The 27,757-nt window shown below is 55.7% G+C and overlaps 3 protein-coding genes across 4 annotated transcripts in view; 1 reads left to right on the forward strand and 2 right to left on the reverse strand.

Annotated features, from left to right (window-relative positions):
* Positions 1 to 7,253, forward strand: part of UPF1 (UPF1 RNA helicase and ATPase) — a 34,351-nt gene extending 27,098 nt beyond the window's left edge. The window contains exons 17-24 of one of the 2 annotated variants that reach the window (XM_028520568.2): positions 228 to 384; positions 959 to 1,101; positions 2,091 to 2,265; positions 2,577 to 2,658; positions 3,988 to 4,149; positions 4,233 to 4,450; positions 4,819 to 4,941; positions 5,528 to 6,696. In XM_028520568.2, coding sequence (XP_028376369.1) covers positions 228 to 384; positions 959 to 1,101; positions 2,091 to 2,265; positions 2,577 to 2,658; positions 3,988 to 4,149; positions 4,233 to 4,450; positions 4,819 to 4,938 — 1,057 coding nt within the window. In that variant the 3' untranslated portion in view covers positions 4,939 to 4,941; positions 5,528 to 6,696. Of the gene's footprint in view, positions 1 to 227; positions 385 to 958; positions 1,102 to 2,090; positions 2,266 to 2,576; positions 2,659 to 3,987; positions 4,150 to 4,232; positions 4,451 to 4,818; positions 4,942 to 5,527 lie in introns of both variants that reach the window. The other variant, XM_036032614.1, reaches the window with a different exon arrangement.
* A 330-nt stretch (positions 7,254 to 7,583) lies between these two features.
* Positions 7,584 to 9,353, reverse strand: GDF1 (growth differentiation factor 1). Its single transcript, XM_036032616.1, has 2 exons — positions 9,004 to 9,353; positions 7,584 to 8,416 (listed from the first exon to the last, which is right to left on the reverse strand). The coding sequence occupies exons 1-2, from the start codon at positions 9,326 to 9,328 to the stop codon at positions 7,629 to 7,631; spliced, it is 1,113 nt and encodes a 370-aa protein (XP_035888509.1). The 5' UTR covers positions 9,329 to 9,353; the 3' UTR covers positions 7,584 to 7,628.
* A 126-nt stretch (positions 9,354 to 9,479) lies between these two features.
* CERS1 (ceramide synthase 1) lies at positions 9,480 to 26,779 on the reverse strand. The gene is made up of 7 exons (XM_028520664.2): positions 26,419 to 26,779; positions 24,075 to 24,234; positions 19,647 to 19,827; positions 17,884 to 18,045; positions 17,181 to 17,328; positions 16,834 to 16,943; positions 9,480 to 9,602 (listed from the first exon to the last, which is right to left on the reverse strand). The coding sequence occupies exons 1-7, from the start codon at positions 26,665 to 26,667 to the stop codon at positions 9,560 to 9,562; spliced, it is 1,053 nt and encodes a 350-aa protein (XP_028376465.1). The 5' UTR covers positions 26,668 to 26,779; the 3' UTR covers positions 9,480 to 9,559.
* Positions 26,780 to 27,757: the final 978 nt, after the last annotated feature.

Raw genomic sequence — 27,757 nt, forward strand, 5'->3', positions numbered from 1 at the left:
CAGGTTTCTCGGCCCACAACATGTTCTCATTTTGCTTTCCAGTGTAGTTCTTATGTTGAGCAGATTCTTTTTGTGCCCATGTGTGTGAACTTTTTCTGTTCTCCATGACTCTCTCGGTTTAGGACAGGGTGGCCCATTGTGGGCATAGCTGCCCCTGTGCCTCCCACAGCCTTGGGACTCAGGAGCCCACAGGTGCAGCCTGGGAACTGAACACCTGGTTTCCTTAGGACGGAGGCTGCAAATGTGGAGAAGATCACCACGAAGCTGCTGAAGGCAGGCGCCAAACCGGACCAGATTGGTATCATCACACCTTATGAGGGCCAGCGGTCCTACCTGGTGCAGTACATGCAGTTCAGTGGCTCCCTGCACACCAAGCTATACCAGGTATGAGCTCCATCCTCCCCAGTTTGCATTCGATTATCACCATCTTTTCTGCCCTTGCCCTGCACATCAAGACTTTGCCTTAAGGGTCAGAAATGTGGGCCAAGGTTCATGCATAAAAGTGTTTTTCTCAGGATACTTTCTAGATCAATGTTGAAAAGGCTCCAGAGTTGCCCAGTAGGGCTGTAATTAATTTGTGCTGCCAAGTATAGTCATGAGAACACTGCCAGCTCTTGGGTCAGCACCTGGGTAAAGTGTCCAGGTGCATCTGTCATGACATTGCAGGACAACATCATTATTTCTCCGTGTGGAAATGAACCAGAATGCAGGGTAATGTCTCTGACAGTGACACGTAACTTGGGGAACAGTCTTGGGTTTTCGTTGAGCAATTATGCTTTTATTATTGGGAAACAAATGACTGCGATGGAAAAGACAACCAAAGAAGGAAAACCAGGAAAGCAAGTCTGTGAACAGGGCTGCTGGGTGGGATTCAGTGATGCATTTGGGTGTGCTTTGTGAAGCCTACAGGTCCTTGAGGGCAGCCTGCTGGTTGGCCATGACCATGTATCCTTTGCAGGAGGTGGAAATTGCCAGCGTGGATGCTTTCCAGGGGCGTGAGAAGGACTTCATCATCCTCTCCTGTGTGAGAGCCAACGAGCACCAAGGCATCGGGTTTTTAAACGACCCCAGGCGGCTTAACGTGGCCTTGACCCGAGCGAGGTACAAGGGCTGAGTCCTGTCTGGGCTAGCATGCCAATGACAGATGCTACCATCCTGCCTTAGGGTCCTTCAGAAGGACTTGTCCTCAGTATGTGGCTCTTGGAGGGTTTGCGCTTCCTGGTCCTCTCATTAATAGCCCTCACACCCCAGCTGCACCTCGGGCTGTTGGCACAGGCATGGGAGAGGGCTTGCCAATGCCCGAGGTCCAAGGGCTTCAGCAGAAACTTAGAAAGAAGGGCTCACCTGTGGATTTCTGTGTCCTGATGGTTTTCTGTGCCCTCATTTCATGAATAGCATCAGTCTCGGCCCTTCTGGCCTGAGATTAAAACCCAGGGCAGGGGTGTGTTCCTGTTGAATTTTGAACCCACAGATCTAACATTTTGGTCCTGGTTTCTTTTTGCCTCTTGGGTATAACTGCTCTGAAATCGTGGTAACAGGACAGAAGGGACCTGGAGAACAGGGTGGCCCCGGGCTGCCCCTGTGCCAGCCAGAGGTCAGGCTCACCTTCTCACGTCAGTTCCTTCCCCACCCAGGACACTTGGCTCTCAGGATTACCCCCTTTCTGTGGTATAATCTTGTTGGGTGGCCAGCCTGGGCGCATGTCCCTGACGCCTCTGGCTGAGGGTGAGTGTCCACAGAAGCGAGGCCCAGGCTTACATGCCCTTCCTTTCAGGGTCCCTGTAGCCTCTCAGAAAGCTGACTTGACGCTGCAACAAGGAGTCTAGTCTCTGAGCTGTGCTGCCCACAGGGGTGTTTGGCTTGAGCCCCTAAAAATCTGCCCCCAAATAAACTGAGTGCCGTGTCAGCAACTTGCAGGGAGGGCTCCCGTGCCTGTCGTCATGGGCGGGCCAGACTCTGGGCAGGGAGGCAGAGGCTGGCCCCCAGGAACTTTGGACTTGGGTTTTGAATTTGTTTAGCTTCAGACTGTTCTGCATGTTTGCTTTCCATGTGGCCCTAAACACCACACTCTTTGCACCCACACCTTGCAGATATGGAGTCATCATTGTAGGCAACCCCAAGGCTCTGTCCAAGCAACCACTGTGGAACCACCTGCTGAATTACTATAAGGAGCAGAAAGTGCTGGTGGAGGGGCCCCTGAACAACCTGCGGGAGAGTCTCATGCAGTTCAGCAAGCCCCGGAAACTGGTCAACACCATCAACCCTGTGAGCCCAGCTGATGGGAGGGAGGGCTGGGACTCCTTTTTCCCCAAGCCCACGATTTAGCACCTGGCAGTGAGCAGTGGCCGGTGTGGCCTGTGGCAAGTGTGCATATGTCAGTGTGTGAAGAGGAGCAGTGTGTACTTGCCCCCCACACCAGTGTCGAGGGCTGGGGATGTGTGGGATACTAAGTTCTGGGGGCATCTTGGGAGTCAGACACAGGTGGAGGGGTACAATGCTGCTTGAACTGAAGCCAAAGATTGAACCGGGTCATTGAGAGAAGGGTGGCATTCCTCACTTACCCAAACCCTCTGCAGGGAGCCCGCTTCATGACTACAGCCATGTACGATGCCCGAGAGGCCATCATCCCAGGATCAGTCTACGACCGGAGCAGCCAGGGTAAGTCCTCTCGGTGGGAAACTGGACCGGCACTGGGTATATTGACCCTTCTCACGCTTGTACTGCGTCGGTCCACAGAAACCTACCTGGCAACGAGTTCCTTCTCAGCTTCCCTTGTCTGAGATCAAAGAGTTGGTCTTTGGCAGTTCCTAAGAACAAGATGTTTTTAAATAACACAGCTCTGCCTGTTTGCCCCAGAGCTCCGTCACACCTGCAGTTCTTCCAGGTGGCCTGCAACCTCTTTTCAGGTTTTGCCTCCTCCTTGAAGCCTCCACTTGCTGTGCCAGAACTCAGAGCTTGGTGCATGTTCTAGTCTCCTGTGTGGAATCTGTGTACATTCTAAGGCTGATTCTGACCCTTGCTGCTTGCAATACACCTCCTCCTGCCGAACCTGTCTGTAGACGGCTCCTGTTCACTCCCCAGGTCCCTGCCTCCTTGGACCCTTCCCTACCACTGTGCCCAGAGACTGAGTTCACTGTCACCTGCCTGCTTTTTGGCTCTGGGCTTTGTCCCCTCATGTGCTTGCTGTCTATTCTTTTTCAGATCTGAGAAACATCAGTTTGTTGTTTCACTTATTTTTGCCTTCATTGGTTGATTCACGTATGTGTCCTGATGGGAGATCAACCCACAACCTTTGTGTATTGGGAAGACGCTCCAACAAGTTGAACTACCCAGCCAGGGCTAACTATCCATCTTGAGGGCTGGTGTACCCCAGCTTTTCCTCTAACTTGTTACCTTGGCAACTCCTGTTCTTTGCCATATTTCCCCGGGCTGCTGGGCTCAGATTGTGGACGGTGTTCTCTAACAACAGCAGGCATCTCACCACCACATCCAGCAAATTGCTGTGTAGCTGAGGGTGTCCAAGGCCCATACTCCTTCCTGAGTCCTCAGGAGCCAACTCAGAAGGCCACGCTCTCAGGTCCTTGCCCCAGGAACCTTTGCCTTCAGTGGATCTGCTGGTCTGTGGACGTAGGCGTTCTATTTTGTGTGTGGTGTGTGCATGTGGTATGATCATAAAATTTGGCACAAAAAGGACTTTTTGTTTGAAATACTGTGTGGTAGTTCAGTTTCTCGGGTTCATAGAGTCATGGTTCCCAGAATCCCTTGGGAGAAAAGGGGTTTTCTCAAGCACCATCCCTCAGCAGCTTGGAAGGGGATTGGCAGTGAGAATTTGCAGTAGGTGGCTCTGCCGTGGGATCACCCCAAGAACCACAGGCAGAACGGTGACAGGACGGGACCACCATTCCACTGTCGGCAGAATAGCTGACTGGGAGTGGGCAGCAGGCTCACCTGGACACTGGGGAACTCGCCATCCACCCTGTCTTGCAGGACGTCCTTCGAACATGTACTTCCAAACCCACGACCAGCTCGGCATGATCAGTGCTGGCCCCAGCCACGTGGCCGCCATGAACATTCCCATCCCCTTCAACCTGGTTATGCCACCAATGCCGCCCCCAGGGTACTTTGGGCAGGCTAATGGGCCAGCTGCAGGTGAGTAAGCACTAGGCCCTTGAGCAATATTGCTTGTCTGTGAGGCTCAGACCTCCTTCAAGGAACTCTGAACACTCTTTCAGGCCGGGGCACCCCCAAAGGTAAGACGGGTCGTGGAGGACGTCAGAAGAACCGGTTTGGGCTTCCTGGGCCCAGCCAGACAAACCTGCCCAGCAGCCAGGCCAGCCAGGATGTGGCATCACAGCCCTTCTCTCAGGGTGCCCTGACGCAGGGCTACATCTCCATGAGCCAGCCCTCCCAGATGAGCCAGCCTGGCCTCTCCCAGCCTGAGCTGTCCCAGGTGAGCTAGCCTCATTGGAACTGGCACGTTACACCTGCAGGAAGTTAGCCAGCCCAGGGTGCCCTCCACACACACCCACCCACCCCACAGCACCTCCCAGGGACTCGGGGGAGGATGGCCTCCTTCATGACTGCCCTCAGCGGTGGGACTGTGGGTCCAGAACATCCCATCCAGAACACTATCCCTTCAGACAGGCCTGGGTCACCTGTCTCAGTAGTGACGTAAACAGTGTGGGTTTTCTGTTCCTCAGGCTTGAGGACCACTTTTTCACATTCGTCTCTGGGCTGGGGAGGGGCTGGACACACAGCAGATTCTCAAGGATGGGAGCCAGTTTGCTGGCTGCTCATCTTCCCAACTGTGTTTTTCAGGACAGTTACCTTGGTGATGAGTTTAAGTCCCAGATTGATGTGGCACTGTCGCAAGACTCTACGTACCAGGGAGAGCGGGCATACCAGCATGGTGGAGTGACGGGGCTGTCCCAGTACTAGAAGGCAAGCCAACCCCAGAGGAGGGCTTCACCGGGACCTAGGCTTGTGGGAAAACTCAGGAAATGCGGTGGGAGTCTCAAGTCCCCAAGGGGCCAGGTCATCGTGTGACCTTTAAGTTCAGGTCCCTGTGTCATATCTTCTGCTGAGAGTCCTAAAACTCCTGAGAAAATCTGATGTGACAACCCATAGCCTCCTGGGTGGGTAGGCAGGAAGGAGGACGCATCCTTGCTCTGATTGAGAGCTCATGAGGGCGGCAGACCCCAGTGCTAAGTGCACGGGGAGCATTCCTCTGCAAGAGCCGCCGTAGGTGGCTGCCGGAGCTGTAGCTTCCCTGCAGTTCCCATCTGTCTGGGTGCTGGTGCTGCAGGGAGGAGGCGTGCCACTGTGTCAGCACAGGCTCCAGCCTTGGCTCTTGGCTGCCTTCTCGCTCGTTGGGAAGTCACTAGTCTGAGGGCTGTCCAGCACCCGAGCTCCCATTCTGCAGGTGAGACCATAGGTGCAAAGTGGAAGTGGAGAGAAAGCCCCTTGCCTTCCAGGTGGGGGCAGGCTCCCACCTTCTCTGACAGCTTTCTGCCTTTCCTCTCTGCAGGTGGTGGCAGAAGAGCTAAGCTATGTGGCTTAGTCCATCAGCATCTTACTCTGGGTAATAAAAAATAAAAATAAATGGATACCTGTTTTCCACTGCTAAAACTGAAGCACCACTGTGAGCAACAGGAGAGGGAGAGGAGCACCCGAGGGAGAGCAGCCCGAGATAGTGAGTGCCCACTGCTGGCACCGCGGCGAGGAGACAGAGGGAGAGCGGAGGTGGGGCCGGCCCTCCGGAGAGCCCTGGAGAGCCCTGCAGCCCGCTCGCCACGGAGGCCCAGCTCGCCGTGTCTACACCTGGGTCTTCGACCAGGTGGAGGGAGGAAGACCCTCATCTCAGAGTAGCCCTTTCCTCTGTTCGTTCTTTCTTTTTCTCTTTTATTGAAAGGGGACTACGTTTTACCAGGAACAACTCGCATTTCTGTGCTGATCAGGCTCCTTACAGCTGTGCTTGGAGAGCCCCGCCGAGGCGTGGGTTCCGTCCATGCCGTCTGAGACCTCGCAGTCACGCTGCCTGTGTGCTAGAGGGTTTTCATTTAAAGAAAATACGGTGTTTGGGGTTTTCTGTTTGTTTTTTAAAGATTATTTCAAAGGAGTACTGAAAAATATACTGAGTTCATCTCTCAAATCTTAGTGGTTGGACCTGGGAGATGCAAGAAGCTTCCAGAAACGAAGTTTAATCGAGCCACATGGTTAGGATGAACACCTGTGACGTGATTGCGGAGACGAAGATTTTTGTTTCCCGTTTAGTTTCCAGCAGCTTCTCCCTGTGCATCAGGGCAGTGAAGAAACATCACTTGGGCCCATGGGCCCCACTGGACTCCAGAGAAGAAAGGCACTTCTCGCATATAGTGGACTCAGTCCCCTGAAGGGCCTGGGCAGAGCTAGCCCTGAGGCCAGAGGGCAGGAAGGTGGTTGTTCCTCGCCCAGTGTCTTCTTCCCCAGGGTCCTTCCTGAGGATTTGGCAGAAGACATCAGCTAAGAAGATCTTTCTCCAGGGAGGCACCCTCAGCCCCTGCAGCCATCAGAGAAGCTGAGCGCCTTGTCCCCGTTATCCTCCACCCCACTCCCAGACTTGGAGCTCTTCTATCTGTGTGCATAGCTTCAATGAGTTGGGGTGGTTTCTACTTTTATTTGGGAAAAGAAGTTTCAGAAATAAGTTGATTCTGTGCTGAAGGTGTGTGGAGGAGTATGTCACTTCAGCTGATAAAGACGGGCATTGACCTGGGTCTACATTGAGGAAATTCTTATAGTTGGGAAAGGCCCTCTGAGGGTAGGTGTTAGTCTCCTTGGTGACCATCCAGTTGAGGACCATTTCCTGCCCACCCAGGTCCTAGTGACAGTGATGCCCTAGCATCCTTTCCCCATGCACCTGGCACTGGCCCTTATTCTAAAGCCTCCAGGTGCCATCTGGTAAATGGAGACAGGGATACACAGGCACCTTCTGGCAAGGCCTCTTATTCCCATTGCTAGGCTTTCGGTCCCCTTTTGGTAGGCCGCCTGGAGGCATTGGGCTTGGATAGGCTTCTGCTGCGACCCTTTGTGCCTGCCCACCTCCCTGTTCCTTCCTTGGAGTGCTCTACCTCGCTCTTTGCTGTTGGCTTTGTTCACCTTCTAGCAGCAGTTACTTTGAGTTTTCCAAATCAAGGAACATCTGTACTAAGGCAATGTCACTTCTGATTTTTGGTCAATTTGTTTTAAGCTCTTTTGTCACCAATAAAATGTTAAAACAACTCTTGCCTGTCACAGGGCTGCTAAACTACAGGGGTGGGAGAGCATTTGATCTGGGGCCTACTGCCTCAAGGGCGTGTGTGAGAAGGGCTGGGTCTACAGACTGGGGAGGAGGGGGCACTTATGCCCCTTGCACCTGTGTTTGCAGGGCTGGGCAGGACTCCCAGGGCCCCCTTAGATGTAGAGCCACCTGGCTATGGCGCTCTAAGAGGGTAGATGGCACCATTATAGGACTCCCGACCCCACCAACCTGATGTCCATCCGATGGATGCAGCAGGCCCTCCCCTGCCCCGCCCCACCCCGGAGGAGAAAACCGAAAGACGCGCAGCTCAAACCACCTAGTGTTTATTGTGTTCCCGCTCACGCCTGTTCCGTCAGCGGCAGCCACACTCATCCACCACCATGTCCTCATAGTGGCGGAGGACCACGTTGTCGCTGTTGTCAAAGAAGAGCACGGAGATGGGTGACAGGCGCGCGGGCACACAGCAGGGCAGGCTGGCGGCGCCGGGGGTAGCTGAGTACATGAGCGCGCGCAGCACGGCGTGATTGAGCGCGGGTGGCCCACTGGGCCCAGGTAGCGTGGCGGACAGCGAGCACTGTCCCTGGCAGTAGTTGGCCAGGAAACCGCGAGGCGCAATGACCCAGCGGTGCCAGCCCACCTCGCGGAAGCTCACGTAGAGTCGCCGCGTACGACACGAGCCCCCGGGGCCACCACCCATCACGGGATCGGCCTCACGCCGCGACCGGGCTACGGGGTGGCACAGGCGCGGGTCAAGGGTCACCAGCAAGAGGGAGGCCTCGGCCAGGTGCACGCAGGCACTGGTGGCCTGGTGGTGCAGCCCCAGCACCAGATGGAGGCTGCGTGGCACTGAGGTGTTGTGGGACCAGGCGGCACCCAGCAGCTCCGCGCGCACTGGCATCCCCAGCGAGACCACCGCCTGGCGGAGCAGCACTGGACCCACATTCGTGCCCTCGGTCGCCCGCGCCACGCTCAGCTCCCAGCCACCCTCCGTCCCCATCGTCGCTTCTTCTGCCGCGAAGCGCAGCTCCAGGCGGGCTCGGCTCGGGTGCTCTGCGGGTTCCACAGCCGACAGGTCAAAGACGACGGTCCACCTCGAACACTGCCCTGCGGCCGCGGGCTCCGGGCTCCGGGTGCGCGTACCTAGGAAGGCCGGAAGAGGGCTAAGCTTTCGCTGCATCCTCACCCTCCCCCGCCCCCAGCGCAGTGCCCGCCTGAGCTCGAGGGGTTTTAGGTTGGGGAGATGGGGGAAAGGTGAGCGCCTGGGGCTGAGGGCAAACCATCTGTTATAAAGCGTCAAATGGTGTGAAGGAGGGGGTGGGATGGAGTGGGGGCGGGGCATCACTTGCAAAGAAGACATCTGCCCAATGCAGGGTGGCTTGTCTGTGTGGGGAACACAGGCAGGGGGCAGACATGGACAAGCGCCTGAGGAAGCGGTGCTGGAGCGAGGTGTCATCTGCAGCAAGGCCTCAAATGGTGTGACGCAGCAGGAGTGGGGGAGAGTGGGGGCAGGGCTTCAGCGGCAAGCCCAGGCCTTTGCCGAGTGCAAGGCCTCGAAGCCTTGTGACCACTCTCCCTGGTCCCCCCAGGTGTCCATGGGGATGACGGATGGAGTACGGGGGCCCAGGCTGCTCCTGGGCTGACTCCGCTGGGTGTGTAGGGACCCTCGGCCGCTGAAAGCTCATGGTGCGCTGGGGCGCCCAAGAGGGGGTCTCAGCCGCCCCACTCACCTCGATCCGGGATGTGGCGCACGATGTTCCCAGCAACCCCCAGCTCCTCCACGTGGCAAGGTCGTAGGGTGGCCCCCGGGGACGTCCGTCGTGGGCTGACCCTGGCCTCCTGGGGGTCCTGGTGGCGGAACAGGCGCCACATGACGGGGGGTACGGGGCGGGGCTTGGGGGCACCCTGAGGCGCGTCACGCAGCCCGAGAGCCTGGAGCAGAGCGGCGGCGGGGCCTGGGGCTGCAGGGGCGCAGGCCGGGGCCAGGGAGGGCAGCAGCAGGGCCAGGAGGAGGAAAAGAACGTGGTGGTCGGGACAGCGGAGCAACAGTGGCATCTTCCTCACAGGCGGCAACCAGACGAGTGCTTAGGGGTCTGGGGTTGGGCAGGGGCAGGGTCCAGGGGGGCGTGGCCTCGGTCCTGAAGCCCAGCAAGGACCGATCCCAGGAGTGGTCCGGGCCGGGAGGGGCGGAGCTGGACCAGCTGGAGGTCGGGGGAGCAGCATAGCAATCCCAGGGGGCAGGGTTGGGCGGGGCTGTGTCCTGGGGGTCGGCGGGAGTCGAAGGGTTCAGAAGCACTTGTCCTTCACCAAACCGTTCCTCAGCGGCTTCCTGTGGGCCAGAACCCGGCCCTGGTTAGCCTAGGGACCCCACGCCCCCACGTATCCAATCCAGCCCGCCTTGCGATCCACATCCCTTTTTCCAGCCCAGCTCCTTGGCTTCTCCCCACAATTAAACCCTCCCCTCCCCCTTTCCTTCCCACCCTAGGCCCCGGGCAGCCCCTGGAAAGCAACTGCCATGTTCGCACCTCTGCCTGACATAACCCCACCGCGGCAACCTGGATTAATCCTGCACTTTTTATCCTCCACCCCTCCCAAAAATGCAGAACTGGCCAGAGGCCCCTGCCACCGTCCAGGGCAGCCCTGACTGCTCCAGTGGCCCTAGCTGGCTCACAGTCCCATCAAGACAGACTTCGCTGCCCGTCCTTCTCCATCCGTGGTCTGTCTACACTGCTGCAGCCCTTACTTTCATTCCGTGTTTTTAGAACAAGTTGCTTGATATTTTAAAACTCTAATCAATATACTAGATCCCAGAGAAAGTCCCCTAACTTCTAAATATGCGTGGTTTGCATATTTCAAACTTCTATAAAGATGTCATTGATTTTCCAAAGATGTGACACTTTGAGGTCTCTCCTGTGCACACTGCTCCACTCCACATATTCCACTTCCGCTGCTAGTCTCCACAGTTCTGAGGGGGAGGGGACCTGTGCCCGGTGGCAGTGCGCCCAGGCCCACCTGACTGGCCCCTGCTCCTCATCGTCTGGGCCAACACACAGAGTTCATCCTGTTAACTGGCCAGCTGGTGCCCAGATGGCATCTCAGTGCAACCTAATGTCGTGGCCAGTGGCCACTCCCATTCCCGCTCACAGGAACTCTTCATGCCTTCGCACACGGTCTACTGGTCTCCGTAGAAGTGAGTCCTACAACCTAGTTTACATAAGTTTTCCTGAGCTAGTAATATGTTCTCATGATCTAGACGTCAGAAAGTGTAAAAACCCATATGCAGCCCTAGCCACTCCCGGGGTGTAGTCTTACCGACACTGGCAGACACCCTTTCACATAAGAATGTAGACTTGCCCTCAGAAGATGGTCTCAGTCACTTTAATTTGTCCTTCCCTTGGGCTGGCTTTCCCTCCTGAGAGCACACTAATACTGTCCTTGCTGCTTTTCCCGCGGGTCACTGCTCTTTCTCTGCTGAACCAGCAGGAGCCTCTTATCTGTGAGATGACAGATAAGTCCGACAAGACCTCCATGTGTCCCTTGTCTTTTGGCTGTGCCTGTTGGTCCTTAGACAAAGCAGAGGGAGGCGGTTCTTGGCTTTTGGACATTTCTTCTACACGGTTCAGTTTGCTAGATGACACAGGGTCCCATTTCTGGCTGTAGCTGGAGTTCACAGTTTCCATTTCCGTGATGTCTTTGATCCATCAGAGTTTGCCCTGGGGGCTGAGGCCAGGTAATGTCCAGATGGTCACCAAGTGTCCCCACCATGTTCCAACTGTCCCTCCTTCCCTCCTGATGACCTTTTATTTGCTCAAGCGTGAATCGGCTCTGTTCCCACAGTTTTAATTCCTGTACTTTTTTTTTTATCCTCACCCAAGAACGTGCTTATTGATTTTAGAGAGAGAAGGGAAGGAGAAAGAGGGAGAGAAAGATTGATGTGAGAAACATCAATTGGCCACCTCTTGTATACACTCCTGTATCCCAACCACACCCGGGGCCCCAATTGAACCTGCAACCCAGGCACCTGCCCCAACCAGGAATTGAACCTGCAACTTTTGGTCCACAGGACAATGCCCAACTAACTGAGCCACACAAGCCAGGGCTAATTCCTATACTTTCATAGTAAGTTGAATTCCTTCAGGGATCGGTACCTCTGCCCCTATGGCTTTTTTATCAGCTTCCTGGTGATTCCAAATTGTTTTATGCACAAGTTTCCAAGTACCCCTCTTTTGTTAGTGTCTCTGCAGTGGAGGGGGGTTGGCCTCCCTAGATATCAGAGTTAGACTTCAGCTTCAGTGCACCACTGTGGGGAAAGAATCAGGCAAAGGAGGAAGGTGGTGTGAGATGAGGGCAGAGATGAAGGCAGCCAGAAACTTGGATGGGTTTTGGATGAATGAGGAGAGAGGGAGCAGGGGGCTTCCTGGGGTTTCTGAAGGTTCCAAGCTTTTCTGGCTGAGTTGCCATCCACTGTGATGAACGGATGTTCACGAGGTGGAGTGTGGGGTGGGGATGAGCATTGATTTAGGATATTTATTTTTAGAGAGAAGAGAATTGAGGGAGAGAGGGAGAGAAACATCAATGTGTGGTTGCCTCTCACATACACCCTACTGGGGACCTGGCCCACAATCCAGGCATGTGCCCTGACTGGGAATTGAACCAGCAACCCTTTGGTTCACAGCCCAGGCTTGATCCACTGAGCTATGCCAGCCAGGGCAGATTTGGGGTATTTTAGAAGAATGACATTCCGCTTAGAATGTCGAGCAGATGCTAGAGACACAATGGCGCTCAGAGGAGCCCTGGGAGCTGGGAGGGAAACCTGGAAGCTGGGGTGGGTTAAGTGAAAGGGCCCTAGAAGGCGGGGAGGCCAGAGACTGAGCAGGAAGCACGCGGAGGGGGGGCGAAGGACATCAAGAAGTGGGGAACAGACTGGGGGATGTTAAGGGGATACTGGGTTGGGTGCAAGATTTTTGGGGTGATTAAAGTACTCTAAAACTGACTATGGTAATGGCTGCACAACAGTGAATGGACTGAAAACATTTAATTATATACAGCAAATGGGCAAATCGTATAGTATGTGAATTCTGTCTCAAGAAAACTTTATAAAAAGAAAAAAAGATGGGGAGGTGACCCTGGGTTTAGCACTAGGAAGGCCTTGTGGAAACCGAACAGGAGTGGCCTTGGGGAGGAGTGGGAGGAGGACCCAGGAGTGGGGTGGGTTCGAGAACGGAGGGGTGCCGCTGAAAGGGAGATAAAGTGGGCCAGGCTAGCGCAGAAGGCTGGAGAAAGCGGGTATCTCTCCTTGATCAGAATGTCCTGAGCAGGAGAGAGGATGGACGTCCCTGGCCCTGGATGGTGACCTTGGAGGGAGATGGACCATCCACTGAAGCGGCCAGGCAGTGTGAGGCTGGATGTCTCACTTCTGATTTTAGGGGGACACAGAGACCAGGTTGGAGGCCAAGGGGATGATGGTGGTGGCAGCTGAAGGCTGAGAAAGAAGAAGTAAGGAAAAGAGGCAGGCTGGTATCGTGCAGGCATCAGTGGGGGCCCTCCAGCCCATGCCGGCGCTTCGTCATGAGCTAGACACGCGGGTCACACACCGTTAGACACGGCAGGGGCAGTGCTGGCAAACAGTGTACAAAGCAGCATTGTATCACGGGGTGGGTCAGCAGAGCCAGGACAGGGCGAGGCCCCCTTGGCGGTCAGCGGTCCCAGAAGCCTCTGAGGATAGTAAGCTTCAGACCAAGGCGCCAGGTCATGACCAGGGCATGAGGGACAACCCAGGGGGCTGAATTGGTCTGGGAGGATGGTCAACCAGATGACCAGTGGCCCAGCTGTTGTGGGGACCAAAAGAGAGAACAGAGGGAGGAAGCAGGAGTGAAGACAGGGCTGGGAGAGGAACGGACTGGTGCGACTTAGTTGTCATTGGGTTCGTCTCTCCCGAATTACCTCCAAGTTGTTCTCAGTTGTCATTTTCTTACTATTTTCAAACCTAACTGGATTCTCATCTCTACGGTCTGTGCGGTCCTGGTTTTGAGTCACACTGTGGCTTGCTGTGGTCAGTGCCGAAAAAGGTTCTGTGTTTTTTAAAGAGTATCTGTTCACCCTGCTTCTGAATTGCTGGGTGAGGAGCATAAACCATGAACTGTGCCTCCCACGGTCCCATCACCCCAACGTTCAAGGCCGTGTCATGTGGGACATTCCAGATCAAGAATTACACCTGAGCCCTGGTCAGGTAGCCCTGTTGGTTGGAGCGTCGTCCCAATGTGCCAAGGTTGTGGGTTCTATCCCCGGGCGGGGCGTACACAGGAATCAACCAATGAATGTGCAAAGGGGTGGAGCAACAGGTCAAGGCTTCTCTCTCTCAGATCAATAAATAAAAATTTAAGGTTTTTTAAATTCGGGAGTGGATCGAATTTTTTCGATCCACTCCCAGTTAGGGTGCACACCTGGGTTGCGGGTTCAGTCCCCGATCAGAGCACGTCCAGGAGACAACCAATCGGTGTTTCTCACATCAATGTTTTCCCCCTCCTTCCCCCTCTTTCTATAAATACTCTTTATTAAAAAATGTTTATTCAGACATATACCAGTTTCTCTGCTAATCCACTTCTTGAGAGAGCTTTCTTGTTTTCTGAACTACAACCTTCTTAGTGTTTATTCCTATCTCTTGAGAATTGTCTTTAAAATTGGGTACGAAATCCCCAGTCACCGGGTGCTTCATTTTAGCACTTGTGGCAATGCTTTACTCCACAGTCACCTGTGTCCTTGTCGCCGTTAGGCTGTCATTGCCTTGGGGGTCATTTCTTCTTTTCTGTGGCTGTTTCACATTTTCACTATCACTTTTGGGGCACGGATGCCTTTTCATTCATCTTGCTTATTACTGCTGTCTTGCCACTTTCTGGGAAATTCTCAGCATTACGTCTTCTCATAGTGTCTCTCCTCACCTGTCTCCTATTGGGATTCAGCTAGACCAGGTCATTCTTGAAATTCTAGCTGCTCTCGTTTCCATCTGTTTTTGCTGCATTCTGGGTCATTTCTTCACAGCTTTTGATTTACTAATTTTTTCTCCAGAGGTATCTAACCTGAGCCTTCACAGTTTTAGTAGGCTGAATGGCAGTCTCTGACAAGAGAGGGCGATGTCTCTGGAACCTGTGCACGTGACTTTATTTGGAAAAAGTCTTTGCAGACATAATTAAATGAAGGCATTTAAGGAAAAAAAAAAAACTCGAAAGAAGAGAAGGCCATGTGAAGAGGCAGAGATCGGAGTGGTGCGGACACAGCCAAGAACACCTGGAGCCCTGGAAACTGGAAGGGGCGGGATGCATCCTCCCCTGGAGTCCCTGCTGACACCTGGTTCCTGGTTCCGGTCTCCAGGATCCCCAGAGCCGCGAGAGAGCACATCCTGCCGCTGGAAGCCGCCTGGTCTGTGCGTCCCGGTACAACAGCCTCAGGAAAGCAACAGAATGTCCAATGCTTTTTCTGATGGTCAATCATGCCTTTTAATTTTTAGATAAACTTTATTTTGGAATAATTTCCGATCTACAGAACTGCTGCAAAGATACTATAGAGAGCTCCAGTGCAGCTCTCACCAGCTTCCTGGATGTTAACATCTTACAACTCACAGTACATTGGCCACCACTGAGCAACCGAGGCCGGGACGCTGCTGCACACTAAACGGCAGACTGGACATGGGTTTCACCAGGTTTTCCACGGCAGCCCTCTTTCTGGCCCAGGGCCCTCGCCCAGCCTCCCTTCCTCCCCCCCGCCCCACTGCATTCAGTCCTCGCTGTCTCCTTGTTTTCCACGACCCGATGACTTCGAGGTATCCCGACCGCCCAGCACCTCTAACACTAGCCATCTGTGGGGAATTGAGTTTTGCTGGTGGTGGCCCCGGGGTTGATCCTGGCAGCGTGTCTCGTGCTCTGCCATGCTAGAGGGGACGCTGGCGGGGTGCCAGGCCCTCAGTCCACATTCTGGCCACTCTCTGGGAGTCAGAGCAGGGGTGGCACCGGCAGGGCTAGGGGTATGGCCTTGGGCTTTGCCTGTATAAGGACTCTCCGCCAGAAGCTTACCGTTCTACAGCAGGAAAAGCTCTGAGATTTTTAGATTTGGCTAGCAGGGCCTCTCCTCCCCTGCCCCTGGAGTTGTCTTAGCCACTACTGTTGCTGGACGCTCTGAGGGTCAGGCAGACTCCTTGCTAAACTGAGTTCTCAGTGGAATTCCTGACTCGTGAGACCCTGAACATCGATGATCAAACATCACCCCGCAGCAGACGCCTACCCGCCCCCCACAGGCAGAGCCCTGCCTGACTCCCATTTTGGTAAATGGCAGCTTGAGCCAGAAGTCTTGGGTCATCTTTGATTCTTTTATTTCAGTTTGACCTACATCCAAAGCAAGTCTGGTCAGTTCTACAACAGCACTGGGATCTGACCACTGGGGCAACCTCGCTTGCTTCTTGCATCTATGCTTTCTGTCCACGGTCTGAGCCCTCCCTGCCCTGGGTGCTGGTGTTCTGGCCCAGGCACACCCTGCCTGTAGCCCCTTGTTGGTGGGTGCAAAGTGTTTCTCTGTTGGAAAGACCTTGAGAGCCCTCCCTTGGTCCCACTCTCTGCCCTTGTTCTCTGCTTCCCTTCTTCTGTCTTTCCCAGGGATTTTAAAGTCCCCACTCCTCTCATCCTCCTCACTAGCTATCTTGACCCACTTCAGTGAGCCGGGGGGCCCACTGCTTCCCCACAACCACCATTCCCTGGTTGGCCACAGCCGTCTCCCCAGAAGCCAGACTGGAGGTCCGCTGGTCAGCCCAATTCCCCACTTGCTCAAACACCCGAAAGGCTGCCTGCCTTTGGGGCACTGCACACTCTGGACCCTGCTTATCACCCCCACCTGCCTCTGTTCACTCCTGGGGCCCCTGAAGACAGGGGTTCCAGACACTACTGGGCTCACATCCTGGGGCTGACAATTCCCAAGTGCACTGCCTCCAGGATGCCTGATGTGGCCCCCTTTTCTCTCCTTCCCTAGGACTCCCACCTGGGAGTCCTGGAAGTCCCAGGTGGGAGTCCTACTTCCCTGGGAGTCCCACCTGGACTGGGTCTGAGCCCCCAGCTCCCATCCCATTCGAACTGGGGGGCCAGGGAGCACTAGCATGGACAGAGCATGGGCTCTGTGGGCGGCCTGTGGCACCCCTCCTCCCCACCGCCACTGCCTGCCTAGCAGCCACTCCTCACCAGCACAGGGCCCTCACTCGCCTGCTCCGGCCACACCAAGCATGCCAGCCACTCGGCATGGCACTCACTGATCACTGACAGCACCCTGCTTCTTGCCCCTCAGACTCTGCCCAACCTCAACCTCCCTATTGCCTCCTTGGTACCTCTCCTTATAGCACCTTACTCCATCACTACATTATCCATGCCTTTACTGCAGTCTTTGTTTTGGACGTAGGCTCCGGTGGCAGCGTCCGCTATGGCTTCATCCGCTGCTGTGTCTCCAGGGCCTGCCCACAGTGTGCGCTCAGACTGTCAGATGTGGCTAAAGGAACGAACCCGGGGCGGTGGCCCCTCCACACTCACTCAGCTTTGCTGGGCTTGGGGCTCGGGGCCTCTGCTGCATCGTATTCCCGTACATCCTTCAGCTCCCGTACCTGGCCCGTCAACACCTTGGCAGCAAAAGCCACGATGTACTGTGGGAGGGGAAGGCACAGGTGAGATGAGAGCCTTCCTACGCCATACTGCCCTCCTGATGGCTATGCACTCCTGCCACAGGCCCTTTGCACGTGCTCTTCCTGTTGCCCAACATGCACCTCCTGGGGCATGCCTGAGAAGGGTGTGCACCTGGACTGCTTCCCTGAGAAAGGGGACCAGCATGGACTGGCAGCTAAGGAAGCAGGTGGGCAAGGAGCTGTGGGAGGCCGACTCACCAGGAACCAGTAAAGGTTCATGAGGGTGAGAAGCAGCAGGAGTGTGTTGAAGAAGAAATAGAAGGGAATGTCAGGCACGGAGCGCAGGCTGCAGTGGCATGTAGCATACAGGACCTTGAGTGGGAACCAGTAGAGGCGGAACCAGAACCTGTGGTGGGAAGGAACAGGTCACAGAGTCTGTGGGACAAGAGAGGGAGGGCGGCCCACCCAGTCCCTGTCTAGTGCCACCTGGCCTCTTCTATCTGTCCCTGCTCATCCCCAGACGTCCTTGTCTAGTTGCCCCATCCTCATGTGCCCCTGCTCTGTCTTTACTGCCCAACCTCGCTCCTTCCCCCGTCCATTCATCTCCTCCCCTCCCCTGCCAGGCCCCTCCCACTTCACCAGGCCCCACCCTTTCCCTGACTGGCCCGGCCTCTTCCATCAAGCTCCGCCCCTTGCTTGACTGGCACCTCCCCTAACCAGACCTACCTTCTTCCCTGCATAGCCCCAACCCCTCCTACCATGCCCATCTCTGTCCCTGACTGACCCTGTCCCTTCCCACTAGGCCCACCTCCTTCCCTGTCTGACCCTGCCCTTCCAACAAACCCCACCTCCTTCACTGCCGTGCCGTGCCCCTCCCCTTCCCCATCTGGCCCGCCCATTCCCATAAACTTACCTCCTTCCCACAAGCCCCGCCCCTCCTGTCTTTACCCAGCCTGCTCACCAGCTGAGGCTGAAGCTGAGGCAGCCCAGGTCCGCAGCCAAGGCGTGCAGAGGATGGTGAGTGCCTCCGCGGGACTTGAAATAAACATTGAGCTTGGTAAACTCCAGCTGCACGTCGCTGATGTCATGCAGGAAGAGCACCAAAATGCCCACGTTGTGGTACCTGGGGAGGGAAGCAGGTTAGGAGAGGAGAGGCCAGTCACAGGAGGTCCAAAACCCTGCACTGAGGCCCGGAAGACAGGCCCCTTGGGCACACCTTTCCTGCCTTTCAGAGCGACCCTCCCCGGCCCACCTGCCCTGCCCATCTCCCCACAGGGCCAGGTCAGCGGCAGCACCCAGACTGTACTCACCTGGTGGCAGCACCACCCCTGGGATCTCAGCGTCCTCATCTCACCATCCCCACCTCACCATCCCCACGTGGCCCAGAAGCCTCCCTGACAGGTTCTTCTCTAATCTTTCCTCATCTCCATGATTTCTGACCCTCCATGACCCCTGACTCTCACAGGCCAGGGTCATTCTGTGTCTCGATTCCCTGTACACTTGCTGACATTCCCAGGTCTATACGATTAACCTGAACTTTGCTGTGGGCTACAGGTGCCAAGGAAACACAGCACTGCTACTCGCATCTGAGGAGGTCTGAAAGCCCACCTCCACCATCCCTCGCCAGTGTTCCCTGTACTGCCACTTAAGCCAGGCGGGCGCCATGGGTCTCTCCCACCATGTGTCCATCCCCACTTAGCCTTCCTGCTGTAAGTCCTTTGCACATGCTGTCCCCAGACCTGACACGCACCTGCCCCTGTCACAAGGCCTTCCTCCACCTCCTTCCGTCGGTGTGCCCGTCACCCCAGCGACCCCACCGCACCCTCACCACCCCCGCAGCCTGTATTCTCCCACCTGATTTTTCTCCATAGTTAATACCTTCAAACAAATTGTTACTTCTTTTCCTTTCTTTTTCCTTTTTTTGAGGGGGAGGCTGTTATCATCTGATTTTACCCTCTATAGTAGTGCTAATACAACTTTCCAGAACAAAAGGAATGTTCTAAACCTGCATTATCCAATAAGAGAGTTGCCAGCCAGATGTGGCCACTGCGCAGCTGAAGTGAGGGTGGTGTGGCTGAGGAACAGAATGTGATTTTATTTAAGCTTCATTAAATTTGAAATAGCCACCTGTGGCCAGCAGCTAACCTACCGGACAGCGTGGCTAGTCTAGTAGGAACGGAACAGGAGGGTATGCTTCATCTTAGGTTTTCTATCAGCTGTGTTAAAAAATAGAGGGAAGTTAAAATAATATATTCTAATTAACACAGTATATCCAATGTACCGTCATTTCAACATGTGATGGATGTAACAAAAGCACTGGCAGGATATTTTCATTCCTTTTGCCTTTGAAGTTGGGGTGGATTTTAAAACAACCAGCAGGCTGTAGCCGGGACAGGCCCTGTGGCCACGTGGGGCTCCAGGACGCCGGTGTTTGCCTGCCGTGTGTGTGGCTGTGCTCCCAGCAGCACCTGCCAGGTGGCAGGTGTTCAGGAAACACTTCCTATGTGACCTGGCCGAGGGTGCCATCCGGGCAGAGCTGGAGGGGGATGGATGAGGATGGATGGGGTGGGGGCTCCCTGCACCTTTTTCACCCCATCCCTCTGGAATCTCTCTGGAACCCTCCCCCATGGACACCCGGATGCCTCTCCCCGGACACAGTAGCTTCTTCCCTCGGCCAGCCTCCCACCCTTGCTCACACAGTGCCCTCCGTACTCTGGCACTCACCGGAATGCATAGGAAGAGACGATGAGGACCAAGGTGACCACGTGGTGGACGAGCATGACCACCGAGTCCTTGCGCCAGGCATCCATGTACAGCGTGGCATAGATGGAGTGGCCGTAGAAGCTTCCCTGCAGCAGATAGGCGGCTGCAATGTCCCGTGGCACCGCCATGCCTGGTGTCCAGTCTGGGGAGAGCCAGACCGTGTTGTCAGAGACCTGCAGGGCCTCTGGAGCCCCCAAGTGACCGCGCATGCTCTCAAACCAGGCATGAGTCCTCCCCACGCCAGGTAGGTCACGTGTCTCTGCAGGTTTAATGACCACTGTTTTCTACCTTTTTTTTTTTTTTAATGAGCAGGCATCATTTCCTAAGACTGTTTTATATTTATAGAAAAGAGTGCCCCTACTCCTGCCCTGGCTGCCCCTCCTGTCTTCTCTGATTTTTGGGCATTGTCCAGCCAGCGGCATGTCCCTGTTCCAGGCACCGCCCCCGACCCCGGCAAGTTCTCAGGTGGATGGAGGCCACTGCCCACCCCTGCTGCTGGCAGAGCAGCCGAAGCAGAGACGCTGCCAAGGCTGAGGAGTATGGGCTCCCCGCAGGCAGGCCCTGACCAGCCCCCCTACACGGCCTCCTCCACTCCTGGCGCTTGTGCCCGCCTTTGTGCCGGTCTGGTCCCTCTTGGTAACACTGGCCCCCCAGCTGTCCCACGACCTCTGTTCTCCACCCATCACGTGGCCAAGCACTCTGCCCATTGACCTGGGACTCTCTGCTCATTGGCCACTCCTTCTCTGCTCCACCCCTGCCTCAGTGACCTGGAGCCAGACCCTCGTGACCCCTGGGGCTGTTCCCTAGACTCCACTCATGCCCCTGCCTCATGACAGCCCTTCACCTGTGCTACGGCCCCTCCTGAAACCAAAACACACTCAGACCCCTATCCAGGGGCCCCTCTTCAGTCCACGTATTGGCTCACTTTCTCAGCACCCCCACCCCCACCTGGTCCAGGCACCCAGCACTGCCCCAGCTCCTCCAGGCCTCTGAGTGTGCTCCCGACTGTCCGGTCTCCCCATGGTGGTCTCCAAGGCTGTGAAGACACAGATCCCATGACCCAGCAATGCCACTCCTGGGTGTGCACTTAGGGAACTGAAAACAGGGACTCAAATAGGTACTTGTACATGCACGTCCACAGGGGCACTGGTCACAGCAGCCAAACAGTGGACACAACTCTCAATAGAGGAAGGACAAACACAATGTGGCCCATCCACACAGTGGAGTATCGCTCAGCCACAAACAGGAAAGGCACAGACACACACCACAGTGTGGACAAGCCTGGAAAACACAATGTTCAGTGAAAGAAACCAGGAGCAAATGGTCACATAAACTTCAACCTCCTTAACCGCTTTTAAGCTCAGTCACATTGGGTACATTCACATCGCTGTGCAAGTGTCCCCGCCATCTGTCTCCGGAGCTCGTTCCACGTTGTAGAACTGAACCTCTGTCCTCGTCAGGCTCTCCCTCCCCGCCCCTCCCCCGACCCTGTCTCTGTGACCCTACATCCCGCCTCTCTCAGGCCGACTGCTCTAGGGACCTCTTGTAAAGTGGACTCACAGTATTTGTCTTCATGTGTCTGGCTAAAGTAGTAAATTTTATGTTATGAACATTTTACCTAATAAAAAATGCAAAACTCCCCATGGATCAGATCTAATCTCTCCTGACTTTTACATGTCCAGAGGCTTTTCAAAGCAGGCCGCAAAACCACAGTTCCAGCTGCCCACCCCCAGCTTCAAGTTCCGTCCTCAGCTGGGTGAGGACGCTGCAGTCGGTGAAGGCTTCCCCACCACAGACGCACACAAGTGCCAGATACCACTGTATCTCTTTGGAAGGAAGGTGTGCAGAGTGTCTCGATGTACAGAGCCCACTGTGGAAATGGGACACCAAATTTTCCATCTATCGCACAAGCAAGACTTACAGTGGGTGAGCATATGCCTTCCAGCCTTGGGCCCCAGACCTGAGGCGGGGGAAGAACGGGGCATACAATTCAGGCTTCACTGGAAGGCTGGGGTCTGTCCATCCACATCCAGCCTCCTTTCCATACATGTCCCACCTGTCACTCTCAATGCCCCGTGTCATCTCCTCCTCATCCCCTTCCCTAAGCTCCAATATCAGGCCCCTGGGATTCCCAAATCCAGCTCCTAGTCTCCCCCAGATCTGGCCTTCCTGGCCCCCGATCTCACTGAGGGGCCCCAGATCCTGGTGTGGTCCTCACCTTCCTCTGACACCCACCTCTGGTTTGGCAGCAACAGCTCTGCCTTTAAATCATTTCTCAAATCAACCACTTCTCTGTTCAGCCCCAAGGCTGGAGGCCCCTTGAGTCCAGTTCCTGTCCCAGGCCCCTCCTCTGCTCCCAGACCTTCGTAAATACCCTCACTGCACACCTACCCCCTCCTCACCCTGTGCTCTGGCCAGGCGAGCTTCTCTCTGTTCCTGATCCACCAGGAATGTTTCCTGTCTGCTTTAGGCTCCTCCGGGTCCCATTCAAAAGTCACCTTTGGTGGGACCATTCCCAAGTGGTACAGAAAATGCCCCAACCCCCCTCACAGATACCCTATACTTCTCCCTTTCCCCCCAAAGTTTTCTCAACAGCGCTTATCCCTGTCGACAGATTTTGTACTTCACTGGCTGTTAGGGGTTTTCTCTGAACTGCTCACAGCCTGGTACACAGCTGGCACTCAAAAAATGAGCATGCAAAGCAGCAGCTAACTGCCCCGGTGGGTAGCTCAGTTGTTCGGAGTATTGTCCTGTACAGCAAACAGGTTGCGGGTTTGATCCCCGATCGGGGCATGTACAGGGGGCAACTGTTTGATGTTTCTCTTTCTCGCTCTCTCTCAAATCAATAAAAAACATATCCTCAGTTAAGGATTAAGTAAAGAAAAAAAGAAACAGCTACCATATTTTGCTGTGTCTAATGTGCACTTTTTTTGCCCAAATTTTTGAGGGAAAAAATAAGGACGTGCCTTAAACATTGGTAATACTCATTCTGTTTCTATATAAATGTTTTTGTTTTGTTTTTAAGATTTTATTTATTTTATTTTTAGAAAGGGAGGAAGCAAGGGAGAAAGAGAGGGAGAAAAACATCAATGTGTGGGTGCCTCTCGAGCTCCCCCTCCTGGGGCTCTAGCCCACAACCCAGGCATCTGCCCTGACTGGGAATTGAACTGGTGACTCTCTGGTTCATGGGCTGGTGCTCAATCCACTGAACCACACCAGCCAGGGTTATATAAATGTTTAAAATTCTTACATTTATGCTTATGAGTTAAAAGTGTAACTCTAAAAAGGCAGTAACAATATCTATGTGCAAAATAATACTCTGGAATATGATAAATCAGTTTTGTTTCCAAATATAAGTAAATAATTAAATTTAAAAAATCAAAACAGAAGATTTTTTTCCTGAAAGTTCAGGCCAAAAACGGGGGTGCACATTGTACACAAGAGCACACCATATGTGGCAAGACACAGTAACTTGCAAATGTGGTAAGAGCATAATTCATAAGCCAGAGGCAGCTCCATGCCTGAAATTTTTTAAGAGTTCAATTATGGTTCATTTGCATAAAGGGAAATTGAATGACAGCTGAAACCTCTCCTCTAGAGATTCACCTCATAGGAAATGCACACAGGGAAATGGCCCCGTGAGCAGCACAGTCCCATGAAGACAGGTTGGGGCCCAGTAACCCCAGCACTTGGTACCAGGACCCTGCAATGCAGGGGCTCCGTTCTCAGCCTTCTAACAGTGCCACCAGGAGCCCTCTCAGGCTGTTCCTGTCACATAGCAGAAAGCACATCCATGATACTCAGTCTGGGTGGTCAGCACAGGAACAAAGGAGCCTGACCCCCCATCACAGGTGACCTGCCTGTTGGTGACAGAGGACCCTGTAGTCGATCTCCTGCGCATCCCACCCAGAGCTCAGGCCTTGACCACCCCCACATTTACCCCAATCCATGGACGCAGTCACTTGTCACCATCTTTATCTGTTTGCCAAGCTGGTCCAAACCACATTGGTCCCTCCCCTTCCCTCCGGGGCCCTGCTACCATCCTCACCCAAGACCTTGCTGTCTCCACATGGCAGCCAAAGGAAGCTTTTTATAATCCACACAGCATTCCATTTAGAGTGATGCTCAAACTTCTGCCACTCTCCTCGCATTCTCATGCACTAAGATTGTGCATGCCTGTTCCTGACACCTGGAGTGCCTACCTGGGCCCACTCAAGGGGTCACCTTCTCTAGGGTGCCTTCCTGAACCCTAACAGGGCCAGATGCCCCCTCTCCTGTCCCAAAGGTCCCTTGATCACCCAGTATGAGACGGCTGATGAGTGCTGGCTCACTCATACACCCTTGTCAGCATTTAGGGCAGAACCACCCCTCACACCATAGGAACCCTACCATAGAAGACAGAGGGTGGGTCGTGAAAGAAGGGGTAGTCGGTGCCAAAGAGCAGGTAGGCACTGTAGCTCCAGGCGCCCAGATAGAAGAGGAACTTCCAGGCGCTCTCAGGCATCTTGGCAGCATCTCTAGGCTGGAGGCGGCACCGCTTGGCCAGGGGCTGTAGGTGAGAAGGTGGGTGGCCATCAGAGCTGGGAGCCGTTCCTCCAGGGCAAGGAGACTAAGACCCAGAGATTCCCCGAACTGGGTAATGTTGGGGAGGGGCAGCCTCGTACCCACAGCCGCCTGGAGTAACCAGAGCCCACATGTGCCTGCCAAGGGCTAAACTTAGCACCCAGCTGTCTAGCTGAGGTGTGCAGAGGGGAGTGTGTGTGTGGGGGGGACTGAGGGAAATGTGAGGGCCGGGAGGGAGACATGTGGGCATAAAGCAAGGGCGGTCAGTGGGGCCAACACAGGGGAGTCAAGGGGCTTGGGGTCACCGGGAGCTGGGGGAATGACAATGAGGAAGGGATTAAAAGACATGGAGGGGACTGGGGGCGAGCTGGTAAAGAAAACATGGAGGGGAATATGAGGGCATCTGGAAGAAGTAAAACCCCAAGTGGGAGAAATTTGAGGGAAAGGGTGCCTCAGAGGAGGAATCTGGGGAGACCAGAGAAGAAAAGGGAGCAGGAGACGATGGAATAAGTATTTGGGGGAGTACATGGGGACATTACCTCTTTTGTAAAAAAGATAATGAAGCAGAGAATGGATGACACAGTGAGATGCGGTGACCTTAGGGGACATCAGGGAAGACATGAGGGATGTGGGAGCATGCACTGGTGAGCTGCAAAGAAATTTGACTCTGGGGTCCCAGGTGGGGCGGGGCCTGAAGCTGCCCAGGGGCGGGGCTACAGAGCTGCTGGGCCAGGCCTCTCCCCCTTCCCAGAGGCTGAGGGGGTTGGAGCACCTCCAGTTGCCATGGAGACGGCCAGAGCTAGCTCCGGTAACCCCTGGCAACCGGTTTCCTGCCAAGAAGATGAGTGTTGGAGAACCGCGCAGCCCCTCCACCTATTCTTGGGAAGGGCGAGCCTCAAATTGGGGCAAGAGACTGGCGAGAGAGGGCCTAGGGCAGGAGCGCGAACCCCTGGGATTCCAAATGCAAGGGCGGGGGGCGTAACGTTGCTGTCCCCGCCCAGCTCCCTCAGGAACGTGGGGAGAGAGCCCACTCTGTCCTGGTAGTCCCAGAGCCACAACATCCCCTGCCTGAGCACTGGCCCTCGCCCTACTGGACCTCCAACTTCCCAGCTGGAAATTGGGAGAGGGAGCAATAAAGCCCAACTTGGGACCAGGACTAACTATGGAGGGGACCGGGGACCTTGTCATACTTGCCTTCCCCTCCCTGAGCAGGGTGATAGGCGAGGTCTCTTCCCTACTTGTGATGTGGGGATGGGGGTGGGGACAATGGCAACCAGACAACATCCTATCCGGACTTAACAAGAGCCAGCCTCTTCCTGGCCAGCAGAGAAAGGCCCCTTTGTTGGCGCTGGGCACTCTGTCCCTGTACCCCTGCCACCTCCAGCCAGACCGGGGCGGGGTGACTCCAGCTGGTCCACGGGGGAGTCGCAACCGAGCTAGGGGACCAAACACCTTCCCAGCAGCTCCCACAGGAGACCCTCCACAAGGATGGGAGGGAGGCCAGGCACCAATGTCACCCCCATGGTCACTCTCCAGCCTCCAGCTGGGGCGGCGGCCTCCTCTGGGCCGCTGGAAACTGGGCATTTCCATCAGAGCCCCTTGGAGGCGCAGCACAGCCCAGCTTTTAAGACCCGGGCCCTGCCATCTCCCAGAGGCTGTGAACCCCATTGTGGCGGGTGAGCCCAGGCCTTTGCTTCCCTAGAGGCAGCACGGATTCCAGACAGGAGCGAGGCAGCGACCAGGCAGCTCCAGCCCCTTCCCTGTGGCAGCAGACAAGGGAGCCCTGCCCATCGCGCAGACTCTGGACTCTGCTCCAGCTCAGGCTCCGAGGGCCACCCCCCTCCCCACGCCCGTGTGATGAGCCCTCCCCGGCTGTCCTGCACTGAACGGAATGGGTCGTGCTCTGGTTTCCCCCACATCACTAACACCCACCCGTGTCGGGGTCCCCATGTCACGGACTTCCCCCAGCCCGGCTACACCACTGCATCCATTCCCACCCCCACCCCGCACTGACAGAAAGGGGCACACGGCCGCGGCAGACCAGGACCCTGCGTCCGAGCTCCAACAGCGCGAGGCTCTCCCACGTTCAGTGACCCAGCCCAAAAAGACAGGAAGGGGCTCACGGGTCTTCCACCCCGGGCTCCCACGACCGACCCCTAGCCGCACTGACCCGAAAGAGGCGCGTGGTGGCCGCCGAGCGCAGCGCGGTCCAGCCGAGAGCGCAGAGGGCAAGCAGCAGCAGCTCGGGAGGCGCCAGGTGCGCGTGCTCCGCCAGGCCGCGGCGCGCCAGCCCCCAGCCGCAATCCACGCAGCCCCGCGCGGCCGCCACCGCGCTACCCCAACCGCGCTGTACTAGCTGCGCGTAGCTCGGCATGGGCTCAGGCCCCGTGGGGCTCGCAGTGGTCCCAGCCGCAGCCATGCAGCCGGCTCACAATCCGTTTGCGCCGCCTGCGCCTGCCCACGCCGGAGCTGCGCGTTCCGCGTCACGCGCCGCAGCTGGGCCTGGGGCGCGCTGGCCAGAGCCCTGGGGGCGGAGGGGCGGGGCGGACGCAAGCTCCGCCTCGGCAGGGGACGCCGGGTCCGGGCGTGGCGTCCGCGTTCTGGGGGCCGGCAGGTGCTGGGTCCTCCGGCGGTAGCGGCGTGGACCACTGGCATTTAAGTCCTGGCATTGTCCCGCCGCGTCCTGGAGGAGGGCCCGCGCTCGGCCCCATTTTCCAGTGGGGGAAACCCAGGAAGCTCCTGGGACTCCACTCCCCCAATGCTGTGTCCGCAACAAGGGGCACGGTGGTCACCAGCAGGCAAGTGTCCTCGACTGGGCACTGTCTCCTCACCAGCCCTCCAGTCTGTCCGTCCCATCCCTGGACCTCACTATTCCGAGTGCGGGCACACAAGCGATGAATCCAGTGGCCTCACTACATTAAGTTTAGTGTAAATAAGGTCTCTGTTCTCGTTCTAAAAGGACACTGCCCACTCAAGAATGAAGAAGAAACACTTGGTGGAGACTCTGCCTTCCATTCAACACTGGGCTCTTGGACTAGGGACACGAGTGTGGAAACTTCTCAGAGCCGCTCTTCTGGATCTACCCAGGCTGCAGGGATTCCAAGTGTGAGATAAGGGTTGTAGGCATCATGGTGCTCCCTGGAGGGGGCCTGAGAGGCTGGGATGTGCCAGAAGGCCACCTGATGCTCTCCGTGGCTCTGGGGACCTGGCAGGACTCCCCTGCAGCTGGTTAACATAGGCCTGCAGGGAGGCCAAGGGAGTGAGTGCCCACTAGGTGGTGTGCTCGGAAGCTGGATCAAGACCAGGCTTTACTGGGACCACCCCAGGTAATCCTCCACCACCCACTGACTAGGCTCTATACTTGAAGCTCTGAAAGCATCAGTGAGGGCGCTGGTCACCTGTTGGGCACATTACTTCACCTGGCACTGACTGACCCTGTCCCAACACTAAGGACTTCTGCCCACCTGTGTCCCCCCACCCAAGGATGTTATCATCTAGCCTTTGAGGTG

Source organism: Phyllostomus discolor, chromosome 8 (assembly GCF_004126475.2).
Source record: "Phyllostomus discolor isolate MPI-MPIP mPhyDis1 chromosome 8, mPhyDis1.pri.v3, whole genome shotgun sequence".
In the NCBI taxonomy this organism is placed as follows: Eukaryota; Metazoa; Chordata; class Mammalia; order Chiroptera; family Phyllostomidae; genus Phyllostomus; species Phyllostomus discolor.